General features: G+C 41.4%; 1 protein-coding gene across 6 annotated transcripts in view; it reads right to left on the bottom strand.

Moving 5' to 3' along the window:
- Positions 1-8,856: 8,856 nt before the first annotated feature.
- PRKCE (protein kinase C epsilon) overlaps positions 8,857-14,959 on the bottom strand; it is a 524,967-nt gene continuing 518,864 nt past the window's right edge. For all 6 annotated transcript variants that reach the window (XM_048842980.2, XM_048842979.2, XM_048842982.2 and 3 more), the window contains one exon: positions 8,857-12,055. In XM_048842980.2, coding sequence (XP_048698937.1) covers positions 11,909-12,055 — 147 coding nt within the window. In that variant the 3' untranslated portion in view covers positions 8,857-11,908. The remainder of the gene's footprint in view (positions 12,056-14,959) is intronic.

Raw genomic sequence — 14,959 nt, 5'->3', positions numbered from 1 at the left:
AGATTCATTGACAGTGAAACATTTCACAGAAGTGTGTTTATTTTTTATTAGATTTCATGTATAAAAACTTTGAAAAAAGCCTTTTGGTTTTCCATTTTGAAAATATTTTTCATATTTTATCATATAAAGTTTTTAAAAATGAAATAAGTAGAACGTTGAAATTGAAACAAAACATTTCAACTTTATTGATGCAAGATTAAATTTGCAGAATTTCATTTGCAGGACATTTAGACTATTTTAGGTTTTGTTCCTTATTGGAGCAGAAAAAAATTCAAAATTGCAGAGTTCCCCACGAATTAAAAAATCCAGTTCATACCCAGCTCTGGTTTGCAGGACCTTCATTTTATATATCATTTGAACAGCACCCGCAAATGCACTATTGGGGCGTTGGCTCAGTAGTGACTCAGGAAAGAGTGCCACTTACTGAATAATCAACACTGCTTTTTGTAGAACATAGATGTCTCCTAGGAAATGTGTGTGTCTGGTTTTCTCTAGGAGTGTGTGTTGTATAGTTGATTGGACTTTATGTGAATGTTACTTATTATTTCCATGCTTTTTTTGTGTTCGCATTATGTAGAAACAGAATGAGCAAATATAACTACAAGGTAACTATGTTTTTTGTTGGACAATATATAGATATATATTATGCCAGAGTCATTGAGACACCAATAGTTAAGGTTGTCTCCTGGTTTGCAGGAATTCATATTTGTTTGTCTTATAGGAAAACCATAGGATCTGTTCCAAATTTTCAGCACACAATTACTGAGAAAAGTTTTAATTTCTGAGCTGTTTCAAGAAAATCTGTTAATATCCAAGTGCTCATTGATTAAAAAGTGCCCCCCCGCCCCAACCCCCACAAAAGTTTCACATTCTGAGTCTCATGCTTTCTTAGGCTCCTCTAGCTTAAGCGCTACAAAGGAAAGGTAAGAAAAAGCAGCAAGGCACTGGATTGTAAAAAGTCAGAGTTTGATGGTCTGTCTGGGGTGATGTCATTAACAACGAAAAAATATGTTTAATCATCATAAGTGGATCCTTCTACACCCTGGTTAGCAGAGGGAGAAAATGTTTCATGTAGATTTCTTCCATTCAATATGTGGAAGCCTTTTGGAACAGATTAGAAAAGGAATAAAAAACTGCCTTTTGAGATATACCCTTGGCAATGCTCTCTGCATCCAAAATTGGGATCATAGGGAATGGATTTTATTAGGCTACAGGCTTTGTATTGTGTCAAAGAAGATCGCCACTGAAGTAGCTGCTGGTTCATCTAAGACTAGGATGTCTGTGAAAACCACTATCACCTTCCCCAAACCTCAAGCTGTGTCGTTTTACAGAAGTGTGCAGAAGGGATGGTGTAAGGGGTATGCAGTGAAGCTGGGAAAGTGGAATTTAGGAAGGAAGTAGTGGGAGGCTGGCATTCTTATTGGGACAGAGTTAAGGTCAGTGTGTGTGTTCTTTGCTGTCAAACACTAATGTGTGGTGTATTCTCTGTCCCAGTCAAGCCCGGGTTATCGTTATCTCATTCCTATCCTTCTCTCCATTCATTTAGGCCCTACCCAAGCTTCATCCTTCTTGGCTTAATTACCTTTCAATAATCCTCTTGCTTTTCTCTAGGATTTCTAAAACTTTGGTTCATTCCATGGTTCTTTCTCATCTGGGGTACTGTCTCCTCTTCCTCCTTCTCCACCACCCCAGTTCTAACTCGCCCTTCAATCAATCCAACATGCCACCGCTAAAATAACCCTCCTCTCTCACCACTCCATCCATGCCATCCTAGTTCTTTTTCTCCCTTTACTGGCTTCCTGCCTCTTGCATATCAGATTTAAACTCCTTGTCCATACGTTCAAGGCACTGCACAGCTGCCATCTGTGAATGTCTGATAACATGTTAACGAGGCACTCGCACACTATATCCATATGTAGTTTATATATATCTGCAGGGAGCTCATCAGGGCCAGGTCTTTTCCCAGACATTAAGGAGGAGATGGCCTCAGCTATTTCCTCAGTGCTAATGTCACATCCCAAGGCCTCACATTCTTCCACTTCCAGTTTCTTAAGTGAATAGTCACTTAGGAAAGAATGTTTATTGCTGAAGTTTGATTTTGCTTTGGAATTGTATAGTTCCAAGTAGAATTCCTGGAATCTGTTGTTTACAAGCAGGAGTCAGAGGCTGTAGAATCACTTTCTGCTTGTATTTGAGTCTGTTGCAGAAGTGGGCACTGCATGAACTTGGCACCGGGAAGTGCATGTTTTTGGTATCAGGAGCTTGTAGCTATCAAGCAGATCCAGTGTTTGCCCACTGTGTTGTCTCACATGCTAGACAAGGTTAGCTGAAGCTGAGAATAATCATGATGTACGCATCTTGGAACAGCAGTCAGTACTAGACTGAGACCAGTGTGTGCGCCAATGTACTTTATCACGGCAGTAATTTGAATATGACAATATTTTATCCAGAGAAGCACTCTACATTTGGTTGTGAGTGAGACTTTTTAGGGTCTTTGTGAGATGGGGCCTAAAAAGTCTCACTCACAAGCTCCTGATACCAAAAACATGCAGTTCCCGATGCCAAGTTCATGCAGTGCCCACTTCAGCAACAGACTCAGGGTCACTGGCTATCTTTTGGACTGGTCTTTTCCAAGGATTAAATAGCTGTGTACAAAACTGAACGTGCTTTAATGCACTTCCAAACTTCAGACAAGGTCCAGTGTAATTATTTCACAATATTTTTAGTAGCAGCTTGTATTCCACCTTGTGCTGGGCCCTTCAGCTCCTACTCCCTCACAGGTCATGTATTGACAGGAGGGATAGTGTGGGGACTGCTTTGATGGATGGATTAGTTTTCTTAATGTGCTGGAAAACTTCATTGTTTCTAAAATTCCAGCAGAAGGTGACATGAGGGAGCAATGTCCTACTGGTTATTTAAGGTTACCCCTGGTATACATTTCCTATGTTTTGGTTCTCGCTTCTGATAAAAGCTCACTGCAATCTGGCTGTCAGCTCTGTAATGTTTCCAGCATTAGCTCTGCCCCTCTCCACAGCCAGGACTCCCCAGTCCAGGTCTGCTCCCCACACCTTCAGCAGAGGGCAGAGCAGTTTGCAGGTAGTTATGCTGTTGGGCCAGTGGCTGGAACTTCTACCTGTTATCTCATGGAAGCTGCTCAGTGCTCCCTTCCCTTTTTTTCTTGCAGGAGGAGGCGGGTGAGAGCTAAGGGCAGGTAGTGGCTGGAAGAAGGAGAAGGACTTTATTCATCATCCTTGCCAATATTGATAGCTGACCAAAAAGTCAGAGATCCCAGGGGTGAGATTGGTCAAATTCCAGAAAGCTGGAATCGCTGGACAAAAGATTGAGGTTAGACAAGTTTGAGAGTATAAAAAATGTGGCTAAGAACTTAAAAATCAGAGGGTAAGACCACAAATCCCATGTGTATGCTGGTTGTGTTGTTGTGCGGGTGGTTGTGTTTATTTGTGTCTTCTTGGCGACATGTTAACTGGGAATTGGTCCTGCTTTGAGCAGGGGGTTGGACTAGATGACCTTCTGGGGTCCCTTCCAACCCTTATATTCTATGATTCTATGATTCTATGTTGATTTATGCCATTGGTGCATGCAGTCTGTGCATGGCAGTGAGAAGCTATTTGTGTTTGGAGTTTTTGGGTGGGCTGTGGTGTGCTGGGAGCGTTGTGTTGATTGGTGCGGGTTCCAGTTGGGTGTACATATGTGGCAGTTGGGCCAAGTAATCCACCAACTGTTCAGGCTCCCTCATACAACCAATGAAATTTCTACATGAATATTAGCTGTAAAGTAAGGTGATTGAGTTACCTGTGATGTCGTAATGGTCTAGGACTCTTGGTGTGCCATAGATACGTGCCTTACCATGGCTGTCCATTGCACAGATGCAATTTTTAAAATCAAAATGGCCAAGAACTTAAATTTGGATGGTAACAGATTTTGAAACCCAGTGCTGATTCAAGCTGGTGATATTCTGATCATAAAGAGTGCTCAACCGTGCTTGGGCTGTTTCCATCACGTCACATTGATTCAACAGACATTTTAGGCTTCAGAGTGAACAGTGACATTCCTGGAATCTTATTATATAGAGAATAGCACAGATAATCTGCTGTTACTGAATGCCTGGGTCCCTCCCTCCATATCTCTCCATGGTTCCACGTCCAACTCACTCTTTAGTAGATGTTGGCTGCATTCTAGGCACAGAGTCAGAAAAAAGAGCTTTAACTGTTAAGCAAGAACATGAAGTTCCCAAACACCTAGATGCTGTGTTATGAGACTGTTGGTTTTGTTTGGTAGTCATGGTAGATGCTTCCAGACAGAGTCTGGAACAAACTCTGCAGCCCATAGGCAAGCACCACAGCACCACTACTGTACTTGCCGGCGGGTGTTCTCACTATCAGCCATGCAAGACTGGGCTTCCATCTCTTTACATCAAAGAAAAATACCTGCTTTGGGCTAAAAATGGAAGTCAGGAATTCACAAATAAAACAAAAGGAGGTTTTTGTTTGGGGATAAAACAAACCAACCTGATTTATTTGTGCCTAAAAGAGAGACATGAATTAAAAGGTGCACGCTAAAAGCAGAATTTGCCATTGTTTTTTGCCAGAAATGAGATTTTGGTTAATTTTGAGCAACTCTGATCACGAGGTCAACAAATATAGTAACAGCTGGAGTTACTCATTCATGAAATGCAGCCATTTCCTGAATATGGAAATATGGCGTGTGGCTTAGGTAGCATTCCAAGTAGGGTGTGAATAAGTTGGATTTATGCAGCACCTTTCCTTCAAAAGCATCCCAAAGCACTTTACGTAAACTCACGGCCATTAACCCACTCCTGAAATGTAGCCTTCTCCAAGGTGGAGCACATTGCCAGAAACATCAGGCTTTATTTTATTTCATTAATTTAACAGTGACAAATTCTTGTCCCAAGTTCAGGGTGCCTTTGCATACATTCAAATGACATAATATCAAAATACTCAAGTATCGCACAGTGGTTTCCTTTGGGGCATATAAAAAATAACATCTATGCAGATGGTCCTGGCTGCTGATGGAACCTGAGATCTGCAGGTTCTGGAAGACAAACGTCCTATGCTTCCACACTGCCTCTTGACTGCTTTCCTTCACTCCCACGTTAGCACAGTCATCCAGGTCTTCTGTTGCTGGGAAATGCCTGCCAAATTTCATGAAGAATTTTTGTTTTCCAAAATTTATGAGCTTTTTGATGAAAACAGAAATCCAATATGTTCTCTCTTTTTTTTAAGTTGGAAGAAAGACTCAAAGAGGAAAAAATGAAAAACTGGAAAACTTCAGCAAAATATGTCATGAAAATTTTCAAAACCAGCTCGTCTCAAAAACTTCAAAGTGAAAACATTTCCCAAAATTTTCCAAATCACATACTCAGTCTCCAGCTGCCTCTTGTTACAGACAACTGCCTTGAAGCAGCATGGTTGGCCAGTTTACTGTAATTTGAACTAATTGGTTGTATAACAACATATAATTTATCACCCTTTCATTGTTAACTAGCATATTGTTTCCATCACAGCAAACACAGTAAAAATATAACAGATTAATTTGTATTATATTATAAGACAGGGCCAAATGAATGTTGGTAGGTTTGTACTCATTTAACTCATGGCAAAACTTGGCCACTTAGCCTTTTAAGGCATGTACTCATTGTTATTTCTACCCAGGTAAATATTAATAGAAATTTAGCTGCATGAACCTACTTATTTAGAACTTGCCACTTAAAGTTTAATGAAGAAAAAGTGACAAACTCAGAAGGGTCTGGAGATAAGATATCCGGGTTCAACTCCTAGATCAGGGATGGCCAACCTGAGCCTGAGACGGAGCCAGAATTTTTTAATGTACATTACCAAAGAGCCACAGTAATACGACAGCAGCCCCCCTTCAGCTCTTCCCGCCCCCACCCCGCTCACAGTGCTTCCTGCTCAAGGCAGCCCTGCCGATCAGCACCTCCCCCCCACCTCCTGATCAGCTGTTTCGTGGAGTGCAGGAGGCTCTGGGGAGGAGGGGGGGAAGAGCGAGGGCAAGGCAGGCTCAGGGGAGGGGGTGGGAAGGGGTGGAGTTGGGGCAGGGCCTGTGGCAGAGCCAGGGGTTGAGCAGTGAGCGTCCCCCAGCACACTGGAAAGTTGGCTTCTGTAGCTCCAGCCCCGGAGTCGGTGCCTATACCAGGAGCCGCATATTAACTTCTGAAGAACCGCATGTGGCTCCGGAGCCACCCCTGTCCTAGATCAGTGTTTTTCAATCCATGGGTCGTGACCCAGTACTGGGTCGCGGCATGTAAGGCGCTGGGTCATCTTGCTCTGGTCAGCACTGCCAACTGGGACGTTAAAAGTGCCTACCTTTTCCAACACCGGCTTCTAGGCAGGGAGGCCATGGGGCTCCGTGCGCTGCCCCCACCCTGAGCACTGGCTCCGCACTTCCATTGGCTGGGAACCAGCCAATGGAAACTGGTGGGGGGGGCAATGCCTGTAGGCGAGAGTTGTGTGGAGCCACTTGCGCGCCTCTGCCTAGTAGCCAGACCTGCTGCTGGCTGCTTCTGGGGCACAGTGCGGTCCGCGGTGCACCCCGGCTACGCTGTTGAGCCGCCGGAGGTAAGTCCATGCTGGTGCCCCAATCCTCTGCCCCAGCCCTGAGCCCCCCCAAACCCAGAGCCCCTCCTACACCCCAAACCCCCCAGCTCCAGCCAAGAGCCCTGACCCTCTCCCACACCTCAATCCCCTGCCCCAGCCCTGAGCCCTCCCAAACCTGGAGACCGTCCCACACCCCCCCAAACCTGGAACCCCTTCCTGCACCCCAAGCCCCTCATCCCTAGCCCCAGCCCAGAGCCTGCACCCCCTGCCCAGAGCCCTGACCCCCTCCTGCACCCCAATCCCCTGACCCAGCCCAGAGCCCCCTCCCACACCCTGAACCCCTCAATCTCAGCCCCACCCCACAGATCACACCCCCACACCCCAACCCTCTGTCCCAGCCCTGAGCCCCTTCCACACCCCAAACCCCTCATCGCCAGCTCTGTTGGGTCGCAGGCATCAACAATTTTCTTCAACTGGGTCCCCAGGAAAAAAGTTTGAAAACCACTGTCCTAGATCATCCACAGACTTCTAATGTGACTTTGGGTAAATCACTTAATCTACCCTGTGGCTCGGTTTACCTTTTGTGAAAACAAGGATAATACACTGTGGTGTTCTGAGAATCAAATGATGACTAATCATGAGGTGTTCAGATACTGTGGTGATGAGAGCCACATAAGTGGGTAGATACATTCAGAGACTCTATTTGACAGAGATTCTAGCCTTCTGAAATATGCATATGCTCAGTACAGCTCTCCCAACATGTACAGTGAATCAGAATGAGTTGCATTTCTATCCATCAGCCAGCAGTCTCTCAGCACCTTACACTTCACCAGCACAGAAGAAAACCTTTTTTAAATATTCATTGTTTATGTTTTAGAGACCTGTGAAAAGTTAGTGGGAGGGGTAAAAGCGGACAAAAAACATGACATGGATTAATATACTAGGGGAATAATGAAGTTTATTGCCTTGTAAGATTGCAGTTACATTCTTTGTGTGCTTGGGTTTTGAACAACTGCCTCAAAAAGACAAAAAGTGACCTGAAGGCTCTGTGGACCTCGAAAGCTTGTTTTTCACCAACAGACGTTCATAGAATCATAGAAGATTAGGGTTGGAAGAGACCTCAGGATGTCATCTAGTCCAACCCCCTTCTCAAAGCAGGATCAACACCAATGAAATCATCTCAGCCAGGGCTTTGTCAAACCGGGCCTTAAAAACCTCTAAGGATGGAGATTCCACCAGCTCCCTAGGTAACCCATTCCAGGGCTTCCCCACCCTCCTAGTGAAATAGTGTTTCCTAATATCCAACCTAGACCTCCAACCTAGACGCTGATCCAGTAAAAGATATTATCTCACGCACCTTGTCTCTCTTGAAAAGACAAGATATTCTTCCAACTGTGTATCCAGAAAATCAAGTTGCCTGATAACTGTTTAGCTGCCAAAATGTGTTACAGCATGGCCTTTGTTAATTAATGTCCCTGGAAAGCCAAGGTCACTGAGGCTCAGCGGAATTGAGGGGGCTGACTGTGAGGGACAAACTGGAGTGATAATAAGGAAAAGCTGAAGGGAGTGAGAGAAGAGATATTTGAATGAAACGTAAGGAATTTGCTGTTTTAAAGCTAATTAATATTTGCTGTAGTTCAAAGTGGTTTGGAAAACTCTCTGCCAAAGATAATAAGCTGATAGCTGCCATGCTGAGGCTGAACATTTACATACATGGTGGAAATGAGAAATAGCTTAGAATTTGCCATTTGTTCTTCATGCGTATTTTCTAGGCCAACAAACCATTTAACTATATTTAATGTAAGTTAAGACCTTTTAACATTCATGTATACCAGTACAATCCCCTTTTACGCTTTGCAGGCTGTGAAATTTTAAAGGCATAAATTAAATAACTAGAAAAGATTTCAAGCGGGCTCTTAGGTTCCAATCCAGAATACCATTTAAAGATGTGTAATGTTAAACACGTAAGTAATCTAATTAAAGACAACAACTCCTCACCTGCTCATGTTTGAGTGCTCTGCTGGACTGGGGCCTTACTGCCCAACCCAGCATGTTGGTGAGATCTGTGGGAATTGAGGGTGCTCAGTTCCTCTTAGGATTGGGCCCTTATTTATCAAATCCCCCTTTACAAAATGTCCCCCCATAAAAAACAACCAACCAAAACAAAAAATCCCAGAATAATGAAAAAGTATTCTTTCTTCAGCCTTGTAAAGAATGTTTTCTTCTTCCATTGGAATTTGTTATGAAGACTTAGAAAAAATAAGATTTAACATCATTGTATTTATTAGGTTCTGAAACAATACACATTCACATCCTTTTGAATACAGTACATTTGGCACAGTAATAATGTTTACGATGAAATAACACTCATGAATGGCAAGAGATTCAAATTACATCCACAAGAAAAAGAAATCCTGTACAAATAAAGCCTTACCGAAAAACCCAACAAACCCCAACTCTAAAACTGAATACATTTTATATTTAACGAGAGCTATTCTGCCCATAATTTAAAAAGAGGTAATTTTTTAGCTTTTTGGAGAGAATTCATTATTTTTCACTCTATGGAAAAATGTTTCCACTTTTTATAAAATCTATATGGGAGAAAAACAACAAACAGTGGATTCTTCTCTTTTTTTGTTTTTTGGCATTTTGCACTCATTTTACAAAAAAAATCAGGAAAGATTTTACAGAAATGTAACAGCATGTTCATTTTTCAGAATTATCTTTTAAAAAATGTGCAAGGTAACAGACAAACCTCCTAATGTAAACCCCATACAGAAGATCTATTTACTTGTATTGAAGAAACATCTGCCCACGCAAAAGTTCTACCTCCTTGACTCCTCATTTAGCATCCCTACAAAACAAATGCAGGTGCCAAGGCCTCTTGTAATAGAAATGTGTGTTCATGATTTTCACACTAAGAACAGGGTTGATCTAAACAGTTTGCTCACAAAATAGCTTTGTGGAATGTACTTACTCCCCAAAAGCAAATACTAATAATTTTGTAGAAAGACCTCTAATTTTACCAACAGTAGTGCACTATGCAATAGTTTTTCTTCATTCGATTCACCTATGTAAAAGAACACTCAGCACTGTGATCAGTTCTTGCCTGGTGACAAAAGCTGTATGTGGTGAAAACTACACAGAGCCAGTAGTGACACATGAAAATTTATGGGCAACGTTACAACAGTTTCCTTGGAAAAAAAACATGAGATGATGTAATCATTAAAATGTTTCTGTGCTTGTACTCAACTCCAGAAGCTAGTCTTTTCCCAGTACATAAATTTACTGAAGATAAATTAAATTAATCTAAAGATTCGATCCATTATTACACCTGTAGGCCAGACAACACATGAGTTGATATAGCATAATATTTAAAATTTTGAAATCATCATAAGAATATATATAATAATTACACCTGAGTTTTTAAAAAAACAAAATGGAACTGAATGTTGTCATCAGTTACAAAGGCTATGAACAGCCGGACGCATAATTGACACAAACTAACTCATTTGCTTGAGACCAAGATTTAGCTCTTAAAGCCAATGACTCGCACTTTGTCCACCACAATTTGTAACATTCCTTTCTCTTTCCTAGCTCTTTCATATCATAGAGTTGAAGAGAACTATAAAAGAGATTTAGTATAGCTTAATATATGTCTACATCTTTTATAACAAAAAAATCCTCCTCTCTCTGACAGTAACTTGAACCAATACACATACAGAGTATTGCACATGGACATTATTATAATTATTCTTTCATAGACTAAAGTTTTTATAATATGCCTGAACATGCAGCAGTTGATACCTCTATATTCAATGAATTCCACAGGCCTTGCAGCAAACACTATATACAAAATCTCACCTGTACAAAAGGCAAAAAAGCTTCGTAAGTGCCACTTTGCCAGTAACAAGTATATATATTTTTTGTGCAGCTGGAAATCCATGTGCAACAATTAAAATGGATTCCATTAACTGCTCACTCAGTCCAGTAAAATATATAATAAAATTACCTCAGCGATACATGTACACAAAAAACACAGGGTACTTCTGGAAATATAAGTACATAACACTGTTAGCATATCTACAGGCGGTAACTTCACATTAGTAATATTGTCCACATGAGTTACCACTTCAATTAATACACAAGAAAATCAATTTACATCTTTCCATAATGTCAGTTTTTGAATGTTTGATCTTCAGTCTTTCAACACACTTTCACATAATCCATGTTAAGCTTTGTTTTGTGTTTTTTTAATAGCACAGATTTCATATTAGATTTTAAACATTAAAAACAGTAGTACTATGGTTTTGTAAAAGTGTGCAAAAGTAACACACTGCTGTGAAAAATAAATACATATAATTAAGCAGGGTTGTTATCATTCACATTGAATACAAAGAACTAAAAACAAATTCTTTTTTATTATTATCATTTTTTAGAAACATGTAATTTAAAACACCTATGTGCCTGCCAATGTTTGCTTTGGGTACAAACTTTTACTAAGAAAGAAAAGTAATGTTTACCCAATTACCTGTCAATTTGTAGTAAACCTATGTAGCTTCATTAAAGCTATTATAGGCTTTTGGAGAACTGATCAATTCTTATATTTTAGCCCTTTAATACCTGTGTATAAAGTATCTGATTTCCTATTTTAGGCAACTTTTTACATTTTCTTCATAATTCTTTTGATTCCTAACTAATAAACATGAAAAATTAGCTATGCCTATTTCTGGTGGATAGTTTTATATTATGCTTGCACCCCAGTATGTTAAAGCATATGTGATCAGTAATTGCACATCTAAGAAAGTAGACTTTTTCAATTACCACAGAACTGTGTATAATTGTCTTCTCCACACTTGAGTACAAACTTCATTGTAAACATCAGTGCGGAAGAAATGGCTCTCTCTCTCTTAATTAAAGATGTATAGCAATTATGTACTGTTGTAGGATGAGAATAAAATCTGCTAAATCTCTGTTTTAAAACAGTATGGCTCTTTTTGTTTCATGAAAAGATGCAAATTGTGTCCTTTCTGAGAGACCTTAAGAGTAACAGAAAGGTTGCAAATTGCAAAAGCACGGCAGTGTGTTACATCTACAATTTCTGATACAAAATTGTTTTGCATTGTTTGTGAGACAGAAATTAAGAGTGCCTTCAGATCAGAAGATTAAAGGAAAATAATAAATATATAGTTTAAATCGGGATATGGGCTCAAGGTAAGAGAAGTAGTTCTTGATCTAGTGAGTCTCAGTAACTGGAGGATCTTCTTAGGACCACTTCTTGCAGCATCATTCATCTAGCAGCCCACTGCTGACTATGGCAGAAGCTCTTCTCCAAAATAAGAGAACCCTTTAAATTCTTCTTGATTGATTTGCTTTATAATTGTCTCATCCACTAGCGTTAATACTGGCTCTTCTCGCGTAAAATCTTGATCAAAGTTATTTACATCCCTTTTGGTTTTCTGGGGAGGAAAGTATAAAAAGGTGAGTGAGTGATGAAATAACATACTAAAACCAATAAACATAAAAACTGCTTGGGAGGGGGGCAGGGGACTGAAATAAGCAGAATTTTCTGAAATGATAAAGAAAAGCTATTTCACGCAAAGAATAACAAACATATGGGATAAGCTACCAAGGGAGGCCACAGAAGCAAATATTATAGTGACTTCAGAGAGCCCCACTGGTTTCTGGAGTGCGAAGGGGTAGTGATATGATGAGAAAGCGGGAAGCTGAGATTAAGAGTCATTATAAAAGAAATGGTATGCTAAGCAGTATGGCCGTTTCCTATTCTTATATTTTTGTATGGTTTTAATGGCATCACATTTGAGAGGTTTAAAGTGAATTGTCTTCCCCACAAGACAAACTTCTTCAGCCCTAACTGATCTGGTTATATTTGTATTTAAAATGTAAATGTAGAGCTCATGACAGGTCCTAAACTCAACACCTTGGAGGCTCAGCACAGGCAATTCAAGTTTCCCCATGCTGCCCTGCTAATATGATCTTGATGAATCAGCTCTAGAGCTGAAATCCTGGCCCCACTGAAATCAGCGGTAAAGCTCCCATTGAGTTCAATATGGACAGGATTTCACTTTAAGCCCTGGTCTACACTAGGACTTTAGGTCGAATTTAGCAGAGTTAAATCGATGTAGACCTGCACCCGTCCACACGATGAAGCCCTTTATTTTGACTTAAAGGGCTCTTAAAATCGATTTCCTTACTCCACACCTGACAAGTGGATTAGCGCTTAAATCGGCCTTGCTGGGTCGAATTTGGGGTACTGTGGACACAATTCGACGGTATTGGCCTCCGGGAGCTATCCCAGAGTGCTCCATTGTGACTGCTCTGGACAGCACTCTCAACTCAGATGCACGATTGTTTGCCGTTGCTTTGATGCAGGGAGGGGCGACTTACAGGGTTAGCTTACAGGGAGCTAAAATCAACAAAGGCGGTGGCTTTACATCAAGGAGTATTTCAGGCAGGACTTCACGGAGGGTTCCAATAAGAAATGGTGCACCTAAGTTATTGTTCTTATTGGAACAAGGAGGTTAGTCTTGCCTCTGATTGATACATGGCTAGATTTACCTTGCTGCACCTTCTCTGTGAGTGACTGCAGTGTGACCTAGAGGAATGAGTCCCCTAGCCGGGGGGGGGGGGGGGGGGTTTGCAAATGAGTACAAAACAAATCTGGTCTATTTCTTGTTTTAATACACTCCATCTATCTTTTACATCTTTGGCTGGCAGCAGACGGTGCAGAAGGACTGCATGCCATCCACATCTCATGGCTGCTCGGCAGAAGATGGTACAATAGGACTGCTAGCCATCCTCATCTCTTGCCTGCCAGGCAGAAGATGATGCAATAGGACTGCTAGCAATCCGTATCACCTGCCTGCTCACCATAAGATGGTTCAATAGGACTGACTGCAGGACTAAAGAGAATGACTTGATCAAGTCACTCCAAATTTAGTCCCTGCGCCCACGTCTGCCCAGGCGCTCCTGATCGACCTCACACAGGCTACCAGGAGCACCTCGGACATGACGATGACGGCTACCAGTCCCACTGTACCATCTGCTGCCACAAGGCAAGGGGTTGCTGCTGCTGTGTAGCAATGCAGTACCACGTCTGCCAGCACCCAGGAGACATACGGTGACGGTTACCTGAGCGGGCTCCATGCTTGCCATGGTATGGCGTCTGCACAGGTAACTCAGGAAAAAAGGCGCGAAATGATTGTCTGCCCTTGCTTTCACGGAGGGAGGGAGGGAACGGGGGACTGACGATATGTACCCAGAACCACCCGCGACAATGTTTTAGCCCCATCAGGCATTGGGATCTCAACCCAGAATTCCAATGGGCAGCGGAGACTGCGGGAACTGTGGGATAGCTACCACAGTGCAACACTCCAGAAGTCGACGCTTGCCTCGGTACTGTGGAAGAACTCCGCCGAGTTAATGCACTTAATGCACTTAGATAATTTTCTGTGGGGACACACACACTTGAATATATAAAACCGATTTCTAAAAAACCATCTTCTATAAATTCGACCTAATTTCGTAGTGTAGACATACCCTAAGACCCCACGGCCATTTAGTCCTTGGTCTTTTCTTGGCAATCACTGTGATTTGGATATCTATCAAATAGGAGCTGGACTCAGAATACCAATTCATTTCACATAGGTCATTGAACAACCACATGACAGTGATTATGGTCAGTCATCCCCACACAAGTGACTTGAAGATGTGATAGACAGGTAAAAAGCTCCAGCTCTCATTACCAGTTTCCCGGAGGGATAGCTCAGTGGTTTGAGCATTGGCCTGCTAAACCCAGGGTTGTGAGTTCAATCCTTGAGGGGGCCATTTAGGGATCCAGAGCAAAATTTGGGGATTGGTCCTGCTTTGAGCAGGGGATTGGACTAGATGACCTCCTGAGGTCCCTTCCAACCCTGACAGTCTATGATTCCACATTAATGCAGTCATATTTCAAGTATGCACAGTGTTGTTGAAAGGAATAGGCATTTTTATTTGTTTAGACCTTTTACAGCCGTCTATTTTCTTGTTATGTTTCATGAAACATTTCAGAATAGTTACAGCTGAACCAAACAGTATTCAATGGAGGCAAAACTGCCATTTTAAAACTCATTTAGTATCAATCCTAAAATCAGACACAGATTTTTTTGAGATTAAGATACCAGAAATACAGTAGCAACCTGACTTACAATGTACTATGTCAAAATCATATTCTAAATAGATTAACATACCAAAAATGGTATATGTATCTCCTTTCAATACATATCTATAACTCCTGCTAATGCAAGAATATACCCATCAAAGTATTATTTAGCTGATCAACTCTACTGATGCATTAGAAAAAT

This window comes from Caretta caretta, chromosome 3, assembly GCF_965140235.1.
Source record: "Caretta caretta isolate rCarCar2 chromosome 3, rCarCar1.hap1, whole genome shotgun sequence".
Classification (NCBI taxonomy): domain Eukaryota; kingdom Metazoa; phylum Chordata; order Testudines; family Cheloniidae; genus Caretta; species Caretta caretta.
The sequence above is the reverse complement of the archived record's forward strand: the minus strand, read 5'-3'. Positions and strand labels throughout refer to the sequence as shown.